Below are 17,788 nucleotides of genomic sequence, written 5' to 3' on the forward strand. Positions count from 1 at the left end.
AGCTGAACATTAGCTTCCTGTGTGATGCTGTGGCAAAGGGCCAATGTAATCTTTGGATGCATAAACAGGATAGGTTTCAGAGTAACAGCCGTGTTAGTCTGTATTCGCAAAAAGAAAAGGAGGACTTGTGGCACCTTAGAGACTAACCAATTTATTAGAGCATAAGCTTTCGTGAGCTACAGCTCACTTCTTCAGATGCTGCAGTTTCCACGATATGCATCTGAAGAAGTGAGCTGTAGCTCACGAAAGCTTATGCTCTAATAAATTGGTTAGTCTCTAAGGTGCCACAAGTCCTCCTTTTCTTTTTATAAACAGGATAGTGAGTAGAGTAGCGGGGTGATTTTACCTCTGTATACAGCACTGGTGAGACTGGAATACTGCATACAGTTCTGGTGTGCACACTTGAAAAAGGATGTTGAAAAATTGGAAAAGTTACAGAAGAGAGCCACAAAAATGATTCACGGGCTAGAGAAAATGCTTTACAGTGGAAGACTTAAAGAGCTCTTTCTTCTTATCAAAAAGATGAGGTACTTGGATCAGTATCCAAGTCGCCTTCATGGGGAGAAAATACCAGGTACTAAAGGGCTCTTTCGTATTTTTCCTTTCTCTGCTAGATGAATCATGGCTAGAAGCTAAAGCTAGATAAATTCCAATCAGAAATAAGGCATAAATTCCTTACAGTGAGCGCAATTAGCCTTTGGAACAAATTATCAAGGGATGTGGTGAATTCTTCATCTCCTGATGTCTTTATTTCAAGACTGGATGCTTTTTTGGAAGATAAGCTTTAACTGAACATAAGTTATTGGCTCAGTACAAAGGTAACTGGGTGAAATTTAATGACCTGAATTATAGAGGAGATCAAACTTGATGGTCTAATGCTCCATTCTGGCCTAAAACTACAAATCTCTTCATATTACAGTGTTCTCATAAGTACATTCTTCACTGCATATAAAAAATAAATTAAGATTCTGGATGTTGTTTGGTCCAGTTTATCAGTGCAGATAATAAAATGACAATATGCTTCAAAACCTTCAATGACAACAAATCACTCCATCCAGTCACTGTGAGGTTACCCTTACAGTTCTCATTTCCCAAGACATAACAGTGTTCAAAGTTTATTATATAGTTTAACATACACTTATGTTCTTTCCTCAGCTGAACATGAAAAGGGTACCCAAGTTTATTTAATGTATTACAACTCAGGACACATTCTCAGTGAACACAGCAACTTGAATCCTTGTCTCGTTTAACAAATGTCAAGTAGAGTCCTGTAAGATACATTTCTGAGACTCCGCTATTCTAGAGGACACGAGTTGCAGTGAAGATACCTGAACTCATTTCTCTATTTGTTTTACCAGTAGTTTTTATGTTGATATTTTCAAGTTTTCTTAAACCAACAATAAAAAAAAAATGGCAATATGCACTAAAGCAAGGTTGTGCATAGAAACATATCTATAGAGTTTACAGATCCTTTTGGCTTTGGTTTTTTTGTTGATAATAGTATACTCATTAGTCTTCGGCCTCTAGTATAGTTATAATATCCTTACTTATTAAATGGTTTACTATGTTTTCATGAGACCTTCTAAGTCCTATATTCCATAGGCTATCTAATAATTTAATAATGGAAGCCTCATTTCCAAATTTGTTTCTCCAAATGATTAACATCTGATAATATTGCTCTTCAATATTTGTTGGATGTTCAAAAGTTGTGTTATATATTTCATTATCTGTTAGATGAGTTCTCATAAACATGTTCCAGTTCCGTGATGGCACTTCTTTCATAAAATAATAAAAACTGTCACTTAGTGCTGGGGGAAAAAAAAAAAAAGCATTGAATATTTTAAAATGACCATTTCTATAGATGCCTATGTACACTTGTATAGGTTCTCAGATAAATCCAGGTCACTTGCCATTTTACTACCTTTCCCCTTTGTAGTTTAACATTCCTTGGCACATAATTTGATTTAAGGGCTTAAATAAACCCTTGAGAGTATTTCAGCAATATACTCCATTTCCTCCCACACTGCATTGTTGGCCTATACGGTATCTGTTCAACCAGCTACTGATAAATTGGGAATACAAATAGAGAGGTATGTTTTACTTTGCATGGCAGCTATCTGTAGAAGATGAAAATCACCATTACATAGACTTCAGAAAACATCTAAACCTGAAATTTTCTTATGCTGTAATAAAATCATAACTGATTTGTTCTAAATGTAGTCATTTTATTCCTTTAATATACAATTTAGGTCTTGTCTACATAGTATGGCACTGTGCAGCAATGGGGTATGAATTCTTATGCGCACCACCGTATTGCATGGTAACTGGCCCACGTAGATACTGCTGGCACGTGCTAAAAGTTCCTTAATGTGGGTCAAATTGCACTATGTTAACGTGCATTAGGGACTTTTAGTGTGTGCCAAGGGGGTCTACATGGGCGAGTTAGTGTGAAACAGGTTCACTTTAGAACTCACACCCCTCTGGTGCACATTGCTTTACCATGTAAACAGGCCCCAAGTGTAAGACAGGAGCAGAGAGTATGATTTTAAAATCAAGTTGTACCCATATATTTTATGGAATCTGATTAGCATGACCTGAACTGTTTTACATTAAAAACAAAAACTCATGTATACTATTGAAAGTCAATACAATAAAAAGATTCAGTTCAACAAAAGTGGTGAAGCCTGTCCTAAGTTAACACCCAAGGAACAGGTAACCAATTGGTTTCCTATTCAAAACCATCTTTTTAAAAGGTCAAAGATGTCATTATGCATACTTCAAAGTGGTCTTTTAAGATGGGAGCTTGTCTATTGAAGATGCCCTTTGTACAGATTTCACTGTAGTTTTAAGGTCCTTGTTCACTTTTGATGGCTTTCTGATCACTCTTAGCAATTAATTTTACCCACCCATCTACACAACTATCAGTATGATATAGTTTGCCAAGGTAAGACTGATATCACCAGTACCCTCCATCAGAACATGGTTTACTTCCTTCAGTGCCATACACTATACTAGTTCACTGGTATCTGATACACCCTGGCATTTTATTTGTTTGAATGGTAAAGCTGCAGTACAAAAAAAAAAACCACAAAACACACCCCTCTGTGTCCTTACATGGCATGCTACGGATTACACTGCTGGTACATAAATGGACCTTTTACTAGAGCATGATTAGCTCTAAAAAGCTACTGTTCCTAAGGTTATTGACACACATTCATGTTGTTAAAGATCACTATTCAGAGTATATGATGGGGGTGGCCTGTGATAGCAGGAAACTGGACGCTGCGACCCAAAATGTAACTTCTAGTCCTATGTCTCATGTCCCTATGAATACATTATGCAAAAGAGATGTCCTTCTGTATAAATAGTTATTTGCTATGAAATGTATGTGGGGGGGTGCGATGAGGTTTTTTTTGTTTTGTTTTTGAAGCAGTTTTTTAGAAGTACAAAAATAATTAAAATGCAGCAAACAATCTGCAGTTTAGAAGTGCTAATACAGTAAGCAGGACAAAATTTTTGTAAACATTTATACAAATATCTATTTTCTCATTCAGCTATGTACAATGAATTCAGACAGTCACATTTTGCCCAGTACTCTGCTGACTATGACCAATTTTAGATCCCTAATAAGGTGGGCTACTTGAACTACTCACCTTCTCGAGAAAGCTCTTTAACTTTTATAGGAGGCCTGGCTTCAGAATCCCTGACCTGCAATATAAACACCCATGTTTATTCAAACAGAAAACATTTTTTGCTTATTTATAATCACTATCCTTGATCTGGTGATTTGATTTCACAGTATCTATAAGGTAGGTCTGAGAATTCAAAAAAGTTTCACAGAATAAACTCAAGTTCAAACACCTGAATAAAACTGCCCAGCCAGAAAATCCAGCTCTGCCACTAGCTAATAATCCCTTAACAAGAAAAGTGTCTTCCCTGTTGGTACTAAGCAGTGGAAAGAAGAGCATAGCAGTCACTTAATTAAACAATGTTTCTAGGTTGACTGGATGAGTGATGGAAATTTCTGATACCACCTCAAACAAATATCCAAATTTAAGATAATGCAAAAGCATATTTCATATCCTTTTGGGGGGTGATGGGGGTCTATTTTATTACCAATTCATTCTGCAAGCCAGGGAGCTCTAGATGTTAAAAGAAGCTATTACCTTTCTTCCATGAAATTACACAACAGATTTCATGACACACTGAGCATTTCCCACTTACCGTCTGAGATACGGACATCCCACCATTTGACTGTCCAGGGTGGGAGACAAAATTGGGCTTGTCTGGACGCTTGTTTGGTGCTGAATATCCTGCAGTCCTGTGGAAAGACTCTTCCCATGAGTTGTTTTCACCATTTAGAAGTAGGCCACTTCTCTCAGAAAATGCAACACTGGTATCCTCAGGCAATTCATTTCTTAGTAGAGAATCAGGACTATTAACTGCTAAAACTGGTGGACTCTGAACAGAGTTTTGGATCTCTAAAATGGGTGCACTAGCATTAGCATTCTCCATTTCTGGTGCAAAGAAAATTTCAGTGCTATCCTCCGACTCCTGTAAGGAATAAGAGTGACTTATTAGAGAGTGCTAATTAAGAGTGCTTTATTAAAGCATACATAGCTTTGTAGGCAAGCTCTCAAGAACCTTGCAGTGCAGGAATGGCCAACCTGTGGCTCCGGAGCCACATGCGGCTCTTCAGAAGTTAATACGCGGCTCCTTGTACCGGCACCAACTACGGGGCTGGAGCTACAGGCGCCAACTTTCCAATGTGCCGGGGGGTGCTCACTGCTCAACCCCTGGCTCTGCCACAGGCCCTGCCCCCACTCCACCCCTTCCCGCCCCCTCCCCTGAGCCTGCAGTGCCCTCGCTCCTCTCCCCCCACCCCACACCTCCTGAAAACCACGAAACAGCTGATTGGGAGGTGCAGGGAGGGAGGGGGAGGCACTGATCAGCAGGGCTGCTGACATATTACTGTGGCTCTTTGGCAACGTACAGTGGTAAATTCTGGCTCCTTCTCAGGCTCAGGTTGGCTACCCCTGTTGCAGTGGAAGAACATTTCATACTTAATGCCTCATTGTGAGCAAGACATCCCACATAAAAATTCAGAAGCTACAGTGTTAACAAGTGACAAACAGGAGCAGCTTTAATCACTAGACCTTTACAGAATGGCAAAGAAGTTACATGTGAGCTTCTGTAGTTAGGCAAGGAGAGAGCCACATCTGTTGAAAATAGGATTTTTTTTATTTTTCTTTTGTTTAGGAAAAAAGGCTACAATAACTCCCTTATCACTAAACTACACTCTCCAACCACGTAACCAACCCCATGCCAAGTGGGCTGAGGGGCAGGGAGGTGAGCTAGCCACATTTGGTATTAACTCTGAAGTTTAACAATTGCATTTTAAAATGTAAATATTAACTATTTCACTACTGATCATTTTAACAGAGAGATCTGCTCTGGGCCTGTGAGAACCTGAGCAGAATACTTCCACAGCTCTTACCACTACCCCAGTTTAACCCTCTCTCTGCATCTTTATCGTAACCTATTACTTTGCTAAGCCTTTACAGAACACACAAAATAACCCTGCAAGTTCAGAACAAAAACAATGACAAAACACAGCTGGGTGCTTAGATAGTTGAGGCACTTACGATGGACCTCAACTGTCACACACAGTTTAAAGTGACCGACTTCCCTAAGGCATCTTGCAGAATTGAGGTGGGGGTGTTTTTTTTTAAATTTGTCTTAGAACAGCAGTTAATAAACAAATGCCTTTGAACTGTGTCTCTTACTTTTATTTAAGTAAAAGTCTGTATTAAAAAGGTAACTAAGACAGTCTTATCTGTGCCTTCCAATGATATCTAGTATTAAACTTTAACCCAAATATAAAAATTGAAGCTCCTTACATACCTAATGGAGAAACTGAAGATTTTGCCAAAATTCCCTACAAATTACAATTTTCCTTAAGCAGGTTGTCTTTAAGTAAGATGTGCAGTTCTTGGCATGTCAATATCACAGTGATATTTACAGCTGCAGTATTCCAAGCAGAGCAGCAAAAATGATGGGGCTATTATTTATCTGTATTGTGACAGTGTTCCAAACACCAAGCATGGATCAGGACCCCATACAGAGACTGACTCACAAGCAGAGATTAAGGGTAAAAATCTTGGTCACTTTATGAGTTCTAACAACCTCAAATGGAACTACTCGTGTAAGAACACCAGTTATATTTAAAGTGAGAGAAAGAAGCTAAGCATTTACTAATGGTTGGGTGCTGAGGGAGGATATAACTATTGATATACATTTGAAGAGTGTAAACCCCTAATATGTAAGCGGAACTATTTAAGACATTGCAAGAGGATATAACTAGAAATAATGGTATGTAGTTAATGAAATGAATGAAAAAGTTAGGTTATCAGGAAAGGCTTCCTGACAGACATATTAGAGCTCTAAAATATTCTTCCAAGGGAGGTACTGGAAGCTCCATCATATCGGGCATTTAAAACTAAACAAGACACTAAAGAATACATTATATGGTAGAGAACAATCCAACATTAATAGGAAGTGAACTAGATGACATAAAAGTTTTGGGTTTTTGTATGAAGTGAAGAAAAGTGTCCTAATACACAACAGCAAGCAGGGCAGAGAAAGTGACTAAAGGGGTGCATCATCTATAGTTAAACAGTTTCAATTTAATTTAAAAGAACTTTTATGCAATAAACATACAGGTAAAAGAAAAGTGGCATGTGTCCAAAGGAAACTTACCACATCTTTTTCTGCATCTTTGTTTTCTGAAACGTATGAAGAATATAAATTAAAATCTCTCTACTAAGTTACATTGTTTAAATATAGCTGAATTAGTATATTGGTTACATTGCAGAACTCTCTGACACAGATTCTCAATCTCAACCAGAAGTTTAAATGTAGGTAACCTGTAGAGCAGGCTGACAAGTTCAAGGAACTGAATGACTTCCTTCTGGCCAAATCTACTGGAGCACAAATGGTTGGGGCATACTGTACGTACTAGATAGATATTAACAGAGTTCTATTTGGGGTCTAGTTCCACCTAATAAGTCCAGCCAAATTCCACTTTCCAACAAATAAACATTATCTTTTCTGTTAATTGTAGTAATCTATTGAGATTCTATGATCTTTAAAATGTTTTAGGCCTCAGTTCCAAAAGCTAGTCAGAGACCTGGTTTACACCTGAAACTTAGGTCACCACGCTATATCACTCAAGGCTGTGAAAAACGTCATGTCCTGTGCAAAATAATTAGATCAACCAAAACTCCTGCTGTAGACACAGCTAGGATGGAAGCAGGCCCACTGACAGCAATTCCGGGCCCAAGGGCAGAACAGTCAATGGGCCTCCAAGCACACACAAGCCACGCCTGCGCGGACACGTCTGCCCGACATTTGGGCAGTGCTGCACCTGTGCTGGCTGGTGCCCAGCGAGCTGCCGGCTGTGCTGGCCAGACATGCTCTTCTGGCATGGCCAGGGCTTTCACATGCCTGCCCAGCAGGGTTGCTAACTCTCTAATTGCACAAACCCAAAGATCCTTGCCCTGCCTCCCTCCTGAAACCATGCCCCTGTACTGCCCCTTCTCCAAGGCCCTGCCCCCTGCTCACTCCATCCCCCCTCCCTCCATTGCTTGCTCTCTGCCAGCCTCACTCACTTTCACCAGGCTGTGGCAGGGGGTTGGGGTACAGGAGGAGGTGTGGGGTCAGGCTCTGGGAGGGAGTTGGGGTGCGGGCTCTAGGCTGGGGGTTGGAATGCAGGAGGGGGTGCATGCTCTGGGAGGGAGTTTGGGTGTGGGCTCTAGGCTGGGGCAGGGGTGCAGGATGGGGTGTGGAGTTGGGATCTGGGAGGGAGTTTGGGTGTGGGGTGCAGGCGCTTGGTGGGGCAGGGGTGCAAGAGGGTGTCAGTATTTCCTTGGGCGGCTCCTGAAAGCGACTGGCACACCCCCCTGGCAGTGGCTCCTAGGCAGGGGGCCCAGTGGGTCTCCATGCGCCGCTGCCCACAGGGACCGCCCCCGCAGCTCCTATTGGCCACAGTTCCCAACCAACGGGAGCTGCAGAGTCAGTGCTTGGAGTGGGGGCAGCGTGTGGCAACCCCCTCCCCAGGGACCACGGGGACATGCCAGCTTTTTCCGGAAGCAGTGCAGCAGCTCGGAGCGAGGGCGGACAGAAACCATAAGGACAACCTCAGCTTTTACTTTGTTTAGCTTTGGAAACTTGAGTCTTTGTGTATCTCAGGTTATCCATGGAAAGGAATTTTAATTACCTTTATTTGTTTTATTATAGGATATCCTTTTCTTAAGGAAAAGAAAAAGAAGGCACCCAACCACAAAAAGAACGAACATAACGATGACCCCACCAATCCAACCTGCAGCATTCGCAGTCCCTGCAAAAAAAAAAAAAAGCAAGCAAGCTTGAAATACTAAAGCCACTCATAAGACAGTTGTTTTTGCAGTGTAAGAATGTTGATGCTGCAGATAAAAACGGAGACCAACACCTGTGAAATTCAGCAGTTTGTTACAGTGACACCCCTAGTCTCTGCCCCAAGAACGCCACCATCTCTCAGATATTAATACACCATTAGGGTATCTAGGTGCTGGTGTGTGTCGGTACAAATTAAAAGCTAGTAGAAGGGCATCTACAGGCTCTACAGGGGAAAAGAAATTCAATACATTTTATATCTTTTCAGATTTATGCCACAATACAGATATTTTTCACGTTTTAATACTTAACTGAGTATTTGAAAGGCATGCTACCTATAGCTTTAAACTGTGTGAACGTGACACTTTGGAAAGGCGTGTCCACTATGTAATCCTTTCCACCAAGACAAGTCCCCTGTGCTAGTTTAAATATCACCACAAATATTGGTTGGTTACACAACTCACACTTGGAAAGTCTTTGTCTCCATCTAGCGGCTGCTAGTGTGAATTACGTGGGCTCGTCAAACACTTAACAGTAGGATTTCAAAGCCTCACTTTTATACTCTGCTTCTGAATTACCTACAGAGTCAGAAAGTCATCAGACCTCCCTTAGCATAATTTATACTGTACCTATGGGAGGATGGCCACACTCCAGGTCAACTGTAGCATTGCATTTTTGTACAATTTCTTTCCCTTCTGGGCACCTAAAATTGATGATAAAAATATAATGGTTACGCAATCAAATCTGTACTCGTGCTCACTCCTACTCTCAAGGAATAATTTATATACATGGACAGAATGTGCAAATTAAAAAAAAACAAACTGTCTTTTCTCACCAGTCACTAAGAAAGAATGCTTGAAAAACAGAAGAAAAAAGGATGCTAGAAGATTATGTGGCAGCACAGCAAAAACACAGACGCCCACGGGGAGAGATTAACGTACACAAATATTTATTCAAAGGGAAAAAATACTGAGAAGAAGTGTTAACTAATCACGTACTTAATTAGTCTCCTTCAACAGTTGGCCCCTTGTTATAAAATTCTGGGTAGCTCAACTGACATTAGCTGTCCTGACTGGTAGCTGTCCAAAGCCTATTCAAATGTGGCAGGTGAAGGAATCAGGAAATGTTTGTGTACAGGCAGAAGCCTCAAACAGGACAGCAGTACGTTCAGTTCTAGGCGCTGATCCTGCAAACACTCAGGCATAGGTTTAACTTCAAACGCACGAGCAGCCCCGTTGACTTCAATGGGATTATTCACGTGTTGAAAGGTAAACATGTGGGTAAGCATTTACAGGAGCTAGGTTCTACTTTTGACTGTACTATATGGAAGGCAACTGCCTAAATCGGATCTTATACGTACTTTGACTTGCACCTGTAACACATCTCACAGTCCTGAGTCGGACAGAAATAGCCTGGCTTGCACTGACATTCAGTATCACTCATCGAAGTGCAGGTGTTCACAGTTACTTGATCTGAGAAAAGTAAGTTAATCATATAAATTACAAATGTAATCCAGCTGAATTTGTGATTCCTTTTCTACCAAGCATCAGTTATTTAAAAAAGCGTAAGTGTTTTTAAATCTATGAAAATAAGAAAGGGGATTAAGACAACAGATTTTTCTGCGGAACAAAGACCACCAAAGCTTTTGCCCAAAACAACCCAACTGTATTTACAGATCAGCCCAAGCTTTGTACTATACCTTCTTTGCACAGTTTACATCGAAGGCATTCATCTAGGCCATTTGCATGAGCAGTATAATCCTCTCCATCTGTGCAAGGGTAACAAATTCCTTCTGTATGTGGAACCTTGCAGTGTTTACTAACATAAGTGCCTGTATAAAGGGAGAAGAAGAAATTCAACACTAAAGCTGTATATCTCGGGTAGTATTAGGATACAGTTAACTGTTATTCAAGCATACTGCAACATGACTCCTTTCAGCCACTCTCCTTGCAAGGAGTGGAGCTGAATGAGTTTAAGTATACACAACAAAACCAGGAAGAACACTTAGACGTCAGTGGCCAGATAACATTAGAAAAAACACATAAATAACTAGTAATAAGAGGCCAATAGGCTTGCGGGTTTTCCTCCTCTATAGATAGAGGGGAAAATGTTTTACAAAAATTCCCATCAATAATAATTCCCTGTTTTTTTGTAATTTTTCTGAAATATTCTACTAATAAAGATGCCTGTATTTTTCTTCTCCAAAAGGAAGGTTTTAGCAATAAAATAATTGTTTCAATGTTTTTCTTAGTTCTATTTGGACACGTATTCACGTCCCTATTTATTAATAAGCAGTTTGTCATAGTTCAGCACCACTAACAGTTTGCGCTCAGAACAGGCTAGGAATAGATTAGTGAAAGTGCCTCAGGTGAGACTGATGTGGTAAATAAAGTATAGGGGAGCTCATACAGCTCTAGCTAACGCTCTCTCTCTCTGAAACCAGTGCCATTAGCTCCTCACTTTGAGTGAAATCCACCCCACATGAGGCCTACACTGCACTTAAATCTTACTTGTGGCTCCACTCTTGCAGTTCATACCACATGGGTGAACTGTTGAGAGCGCTCAGATAGGCCTCTGTGCCCATCTGCTATCAATTGCACAGTCAGGGCCTAAGTCCTTAAAACAGGGCTCAAGTCACATTCAAATAATGTATATGCCTTGTTCAAGGTCTCTGTGCAAAGGCAAATTTGACACTTGAGTACTAAATTCACTCACAAGGTTTAGAAAATCCACAGGGCAAACCTGATGAGATTATAACAAATTGAGGATAGAATTCGCTTAGCTTTGTGCCAAGGAGCAAAGGGCCCTATAAAGAATGAATGAATTTTACACCCATCTCCAAGATGGACATGCATATAGTTTACAAAATAAAGAAAAGTTTTGCATGTTGATTTAAAATACATAAAATTTCTGCTGACTATCGGTACCGAGTGTTTGTATCTGACAAAGCATTATTACGATTAGGTGATGCTGGGGGAATAAAACGAGTGGTCAGGGCATTGGTTCAGTTTTCAAGAGTTCAAACAAAGCTGTTTAACTTTGAACAGCTTCCTTCAGTACTGACGTAGACTCTGCCTTTTATAGCATGCCCACGTTTCTTGACCGACTGCCAAGGTCACCCAGGCACACCCTATTTAGTGGAAGGTTGGACACCATTCCGAAGTGAGCTGCACCGCTGAAGAGGAGGAGGAACAGCATAAAATGGCCCTCTCTGGCTTTTGCAAACATGTATTGTTCTCTCATTGGTTTTATCTTACAGCACAAAAACCAACCAGTACAATCATCATCTCTGAAAAACGCTTTGTTAGCCAAGTGAACTACAGATCACTAAGTGCTTACCAGCAGGACAGTATTTACAGCAGCAGTCTTGATGCAGATATTCTCCATCACCACAGTTGTGGCTGCTGGGCTCGGCTCTACTCTCAGATATTGCTGATGATTGAACCTATGGAAAATACACTGCAATGTGTCGAATCAACAACCCCCCACCCGCCTCCATGACATTGAACATCCTGCAGCAAAAAAAAAACCTTCAGGATCAGACTTCAAAGAGAAACTGCTGAGCGTCAGTTCATTTGTAAATTTGACACCATCAGCTCAGGATTAAACAAAGACTGTGAATGGCTCGCCAACTGCAAAAGCAGTTTCTCCTCCCTTGGTGTTCACACCTCAACTGCTAGAAGGAGGCCTCATCCTCCCTGATTGAACTGACCTTGTTATCCCTAGCCTGATTCTTGCTTGCATATTTATACCTGCTTCTGGAAATTTCCACTACATGCATCTGACAAAGTGGGTATTCACCCACGAAAGTTTACGCTCCAATATGTCTGTTAGTCTATAAGGTGCCACAGGATTCTCTGCCATTCTCAGTGAGAGGCCTATGGACATATTGGGTTATTCTAAAGACTTCAACAAGAAATAGAGGAAACACAAATTCCCTCTTGTTAAGCTTTCAAGTCACAAGTAACTGCAACAGTTCAGTAAGGGTAAAACAGCATGATAGGGGCATGAGCAATTTAAAAAAAAACAAAACCACCACCAAAACCCATCACACTATAATCTCAAGGTGGGCTTTGTTTTTGCAAGAATGCTTAAAGATTTTTTTTTTTTTTTTTTTAAGATAAGGCCTGTTCCCTTTCCAGCGTATAAAGGAAGCCTGAAAGGAGTTTTGGGGTTTTAAGATTTTCTCCCCTCCCACAACTGTGGAAGAGTCAGGAATATCAAGTTTGGTCTTTCTTGATTTTGCAGAAGGACCCACAGGGAAGGCTTGAGAGCAGGTCGATTGTGTGATCTAGTACCTCAGCAGAAGGAGCAACAGTGTTAACTCAAGTTAAATAAATGTTAAAACAAACGAACAAAAGCAACATGAAAGTGTTTGATGGTGTGACTAGAACTCCACATCTCTTTCACTATTAGCTCTCATTACCATTGCTTTAGTTCCGCAGTCTTCCAGCCTACCAAGGACCTCAATTTCCAGTATGAAAAAACAAGAGGGAAAAAAAAGTATCACAACTTTCACACAACATACAGAAGCAAAAAGGGGCAACCCCCCCCCCCAACTTCCCTCTCTTTACAGGTGACCTATAATACTTCTCCCTGCCTTTTTGTACTAAATATACAGTACACCCACATCTCAGGCCCATAACACACACTCAGAAACTGGATCCCTAGCAAAAGAAAAACTGCTACTAAATAAAATAAATAATAAATACACACTTCGGTTGTTTCATCTCCACTGATTAGCAATCAAGCCAGCTCCAGACACACCTTTGCTCTGATGCAGAAAAAAAACGAAAACTTTGATATTCTCTCCTAATCCCCTATAAAACCAAGCCCACGTGCCTCATGACTAAGGTTACCAACCAATACTCCAGAATAGTCCTGGAATCTGGAAAGTGCTGGAAATGGCCCACCTGTTGATCACTTTAGATAAGCTATTACCAGCAGGACAGTGGGGTGGGAGGAGGTATTGGTTCATGATTTCTGTGTGTATATAAAGTCTGCTGCAGTTTCCACGGTAAACATCTGATGAAGTGAGCTGTAGCTCACGAAAGCTCATGCTCAAATAAATTGGTTAGTCTCTAAGGTGCCACAAGTCCTCCTTTTCTTTTTGCGAATACAGACTAACACGGCTGTTCCTCTGAAACCAGAAATTAATGATTCATCTTTAGTTACAGATTAGGTCATGTGATGAAACCTCGGGGAAGAGGTCCAACCAAAATTGGCCACCCTCCTTACGGCTCAGAGCCGCATTTCAGGGGGTTAGTGTCTGTTGTTTGAAAAGTTTTTCTTAAAGCCAGAGAGACCCATCTCCCCCCCCCCCCTCCCCGCACCCACCCACTCCCGTCCCCCAAACGCAGGGGAGATTGCACCGGCTGCCGGGAAACACCTGGCCGCAGCGGATTCCGCCTCCCCCTCCCCCAAACCCTTTTCCGCCCCCCAAGCGGTGTCGCGCCCCCGGCGCCCAGAGACGCGCCCGGAGCCCGCAGGCAGGCGGAGGGAACGATGCCGGGAGTTCAGCCAGCCCGACCGTGGGCCGAGGCAGGGCGCGGGCAGCCGGCGGGCGGGGCTGGGCGTTCCCCGGCTGCCGCCGCTTGCAGGGGCGCGGGCAGCCCCCCTGCAGTGCTCCGGTGCCCGGCGATCAGCACGGCCCGCTGCCCCCCCGCACTCACCCCCAGCAGCAGGAGCAGCAAGAAGCTCCCGGCTCCCATGGCGCGTCCCGGGGAGCGGCTCGCGGGGCCCGGAACCACAGGACCCGGCTCTCACGTCCTGGGCGGAGCCTGCGCCTCTCCGGCTGCTGCCCCCGATGTAATTAGTCACCCGAGAACCACCCCGCCGGAAGGGCGCTGAGCCAGGGCGCCGGAGGGAGCCTGTCCCGCCCGCTCCCCTTCCCCGGCTGCCGCCGCGAGCACCAGGGACCCCGGCTTCCACCCCTGCTTTTCTCTGCATAAATAAGGGAACACAGTTCTGAGTGATTTTCTTTGGCGCCCCCCCCTCCCCTTGTAACTGCATCAAACAGGCAAAATTAAGGATCCACTCGCCCCTCCCTGCTTTCCTTAATTTATAGACAGCCCCCCTCCCACTCCCTGAGCGGAGGGTCTTAACTTAAAATTGCCTTCCCTTTTTCCATTATAAGTAGCCTGGCTAATATGATGAATTCCTGGGGTAAAAACGGCACCTGGGGCTACTGCTAGCCCAAGAACACACGGTGCAGGGAGCATTTTTTTTTTTTCAAACATCAGAAATCCTTCTTTCTTAAACAGACCCATGAGCTAGCCTTTCTGCTGAGAAAACAGCCCAGATGAGGAGGGTGTTATATACTGAATTATACACTGCCTTTAATGAAGCCTATGGGCTTGTGTCACTGCTCATAACTATGGATAAGCCCACAACCCTATTAAGAATAGGGGCACCATCATGCTGAATGCAGGTGTAGACAGATGCAGTCCCTGATTCAAAACAATGATAGTGTAAGAAGCATGCTGCAGTTGGGTTAACTGGGCCACCAATGCCATGTCCACACTTAGGGAAAAGAAAAGAAAAAGTGTTAAAAGAAGATAGGACACATTTTAGTTTCACTTTAGGGTAGCTGGTTGAAATGAACATGCCTACTTTTCCCTAGTGTAGATGTGTCCAGAAATTAAGTCACAGCATTGTTGCTGAGAACTTTTCACGATGCAGAAAAAATGCCCCAAATCCAGGGTTACAGCTGCTTATAGCTGCAGTGAATTTGACCCCTGACCTTTAAGGTCAGAGCATATTCACTTAAAAAAAAATTCACCAGATACTAAATAGTAGCTACTTTTGTCAGATAGCAAGTACCAAACCTGAGAGGCAAAGATATATTGATCTCACATTACCTTGCTATGACTCATGCAACTGTGATGTCTGTGGGAGAGGCCTATCATAGAATATTAGGGTTGGAAGAGACCTCAGGAGGTCATCTAGTCCAACCTCCTGCCCAAAGCAGGACCAACACCGACTAAATCATCCCAGCCAAAGCTTTGTCAAGCCGGGCCTTAAAAACCTCTAAGGATGGAGATTCCACCACCTCCCTAGATAACCCATTCCAGTGCTTCACCCCCTCCTAGTGAAATAGTGTTTCCCAATACCCAACCTAGACCTCCCGCACGGCAACTTGAGACCATTGCTTCTTGTTCTGACCACCCACAAAACAGGGTCATTAGAGTATAGGACTCAATATGACCAGTTGTCTAAGGTACTTATATGGCTCCCATTGCTGGAGTATTGGAGCACCTCACAATTCCCCATTTTTACAACTGGAAGGGAGGAAAGAGGCTCAGTGACTTACCTAAAATCATTCAAACAATTCAAACACTTGTGGCAGAGCAGGGACTTGGAACACCAGTTTCCTAAATCCTAGATTAGTGCCCTAAACATTAGACCACCTTTCTCCTCTTCTTTGTACACTTTAATCTCCTCTTTACAAATTAAAGGCCTAATGCAACTCCCATTAAATTTAATGGGAAATGGCTCAGGCCTTAAAGCCACAAATCTTGCAAACTCTTATGCAGAGCCAACCCACAAGAGGACAGTGAGCTGTATTCTTTTAGTCCTTTTTGCACATTAATCTCAGAATTGTGTATTAAATGCCAAGCAGTTGCACTTGTACATTGCACTTGAAAACAAGGGGACTTCACAGCAGTTATTGATAGTAGGATTTGTACTGCAAAACTTTTATTATGGATGGGCGACGAGCTGCTTCCCACTTCTAAACTGCATGAGAAGATAAAAGTACACTAAAATTCCCCAATAGCACTTTTCAGTTTAAGCAATTCCTATGGACATATCAAGCAATTGTGAAGCACAGGAAAAATGGTAGGCAAGGCATTGTTTCAACTGTGTCCATTTTGTCATTTAATGCGAGGGATTATCCTCTGTGAAGGTGGAATAAGTAGTGCAATATAATGCCATGGCTTTACTCTGATCATGTCTGCCTACACTGGCTAGCCCCAGAAATAGTAAAATCCTGAGATTTAAAGGTGTGTCTCCTCTAGTTTGCATGGAAGGGCCTTGTACTTTTACCTTCTAAGGACCTACGCTGGATGCTCACAGATGACCATGAGAAGTATTTTCCATCTATGCTATACACTAAAAATGGCTCATCTCCCATGCCTGCTTGAATGTTCCCTTTCTGATTTCCATCTACAGCAATTGCTTGTTGATTATAATCCATCTGCTGTTTTAGAAGAATGTATGGGTTGTTTTTTTTACACTGGAATAATTTTGATCCCATGTGGGGAAACAGTGATAGATTTTGGAGACTTCCACCACGCCCCACTGCTGATGTGAAATTGGGGTATGTAGGTAACATTTCATTGGCTGCACTGCAAATCTCTTTGTAAAATCCTCTACAAAATTACTGCTAATAGGACTAATAAAAATAAATAATAGGTTTTAATGGAATTCCTTGAGAGTGCATATTGTTTCTTAAAGTGGAAGAGTTCCAACAACTTCAAGCATTTGCTTACTCAGCACCTGTTAATGGCTTCCCAATCAGCACCCCTGGCCCTTTGATTCAGACTGTTCTTGATATTCTTTTCCAAAATGTATGTCATAATCCTGTCCTGAAGACATAACACTCCTGCAAAAGAGAACAGGTTTCTATCAGCACATTCTTCGCTAGTCTAATGCAAGGTCTGGAAAGGAGATAAACACAAAAATATGAAAACATAAGAAAAGGGCACAGACAGCATTGACAGACGGGAGAGACCAGACAAGTGCCTGCTGCTGAAAATGAAAAGCTTGGAGGTAGGTTGTTTGGAATGAACACTCGTTAGAAAGTGGACGCTGGAACTACACTTGTTTGTGAAGCAGGTAGGCCAAGATTTTCAAGAGTGATTAGTGACCTTGGGCGTCCAGACTGAAACATTTAGGGTATGTCTTCACTAGCAACGTTAAAGTGCTGCTGTGTAGTCACGGCAGAGCGCGGGCGGAGTAGCTACCAGCACTGGGAGAGCGGCTTCCAGCACTCATGCACTGTCTACCCTGGCACGTTACAGTGCTGAAACTTGTAGTGCTCAGGGGGGTGTTTTCACACCCCTGAGTGAGAAAGTTGCAGCTCTGCAAAGTGGCAGTGTAGAGAAGGCCTTAGAGATGCTTGATTTTTAGAAAGTGCCGAGTTCCTGCCCTCTGAAAGCTGGCCCCCCTCATGGATATTAAGGCAAGAAGGGATCATTCTCATCAACTAGTCTGACCTCTTGTATGTCACAAGCCATAGAATTTCAGTTACCCCCTGTATTGAACCCAATAACTTGTGTTTGGCTAAAGCATACCCTCCAGAAAGGCTCTAGTCTTGATTTAAAGACCCGAAGAGATTGAGAGTCCACCACTT

General features: G+C 42.4%; 1 protein-coding gene across 3 annotated transcripts; it reads right to left on the minus strand.

Moving 5' to 3' along the window:
* Positions 1-264: 264 nt before the first annotated feature.
* Positions 265-14,232, minus strand: LOC140912617 (tumor necrosis factor receptor superfamily member 10B). 3 transcript variants are annotated; one of them, XM_073347290.2, is made up of 11 exons: positions 14,106-14,203; positions 12,860-13,573; positions 11,773-11,878; positions 10,133-10,264; positions 9,794-9,905; positions 9,063-9,136; positions 8,279-8,398; positions 6,760-6,785; positions 4,225-4,554; positions 3,654-3,708; positions 265-1,808 (listed from the first exon to the last, which is right to left on the minus strand). In XM_073347290.2, the coding sequence occupies exons 2-11, from the start codon at positions 12,860-12,862 to the stop codon at positions 1,510-1,512; spliced, it is 1,257 nt and encodes a 418-aa protein (XP_073203391.1). In that variant the 5' UTR covers positions 12,863-13,573; positions 14,106-14,203; the 3' UTR covers positions 265-1,509. The 3 variants fall into 3 exon arrangements, with proteins under 3 accessions (XP_073203391.1, XP_073203389.1, XP_073203390.1); XM_073347288.2 differs by lacking the exon at positions 12,860-13,573 and having other exon boundaries at positions 14,106-14,232; XM_073347289.2 differs by lacking the exon at positions 14,106-14,203 and having other exon boundaries at positions 12,860-13,747.
* Between the last annotated feature and the right edge of the window lie 3,556 nt (positions 14,233-17,788).

This window comes from Lepidochelys kempii, chromosome 6, assembly GCF_965140285.1.
Source record: "Lepidochelys kempii isolate rLepKem1 chromosome 6, rLepKem1.hap1, whole genome shotgun sequence".
NCBI classification, from domain to species: Eukaryota; Metazoa; Chordata; order Testudines; family Cheloniidae; genus Lepidochelys; species Lepidochelys kempii.

Coding starts and splice junctions, on each gene's coding strand:
- LOC140912617 (XM_073347288.2), bottom strand. CDS start 14,144: ATGGGAGCCGGGAGCTTCTTGCTGCTCCTGCTGCTGGGG. Junction 10,265..11,772: donor CTGTAAATACTGTCCTGCTG/GTAAGCACTTAG, acceptor CCCTTTATACAG/GCACTTATGTTAGTAAACAC. Junction 4,555..6,759: donor AAGATGCAGAAAAAGATGTG/GTAAGTTTCCTT, acceptor TATTCCTTACAG/GAGTCGGAGGATAGCACTGA.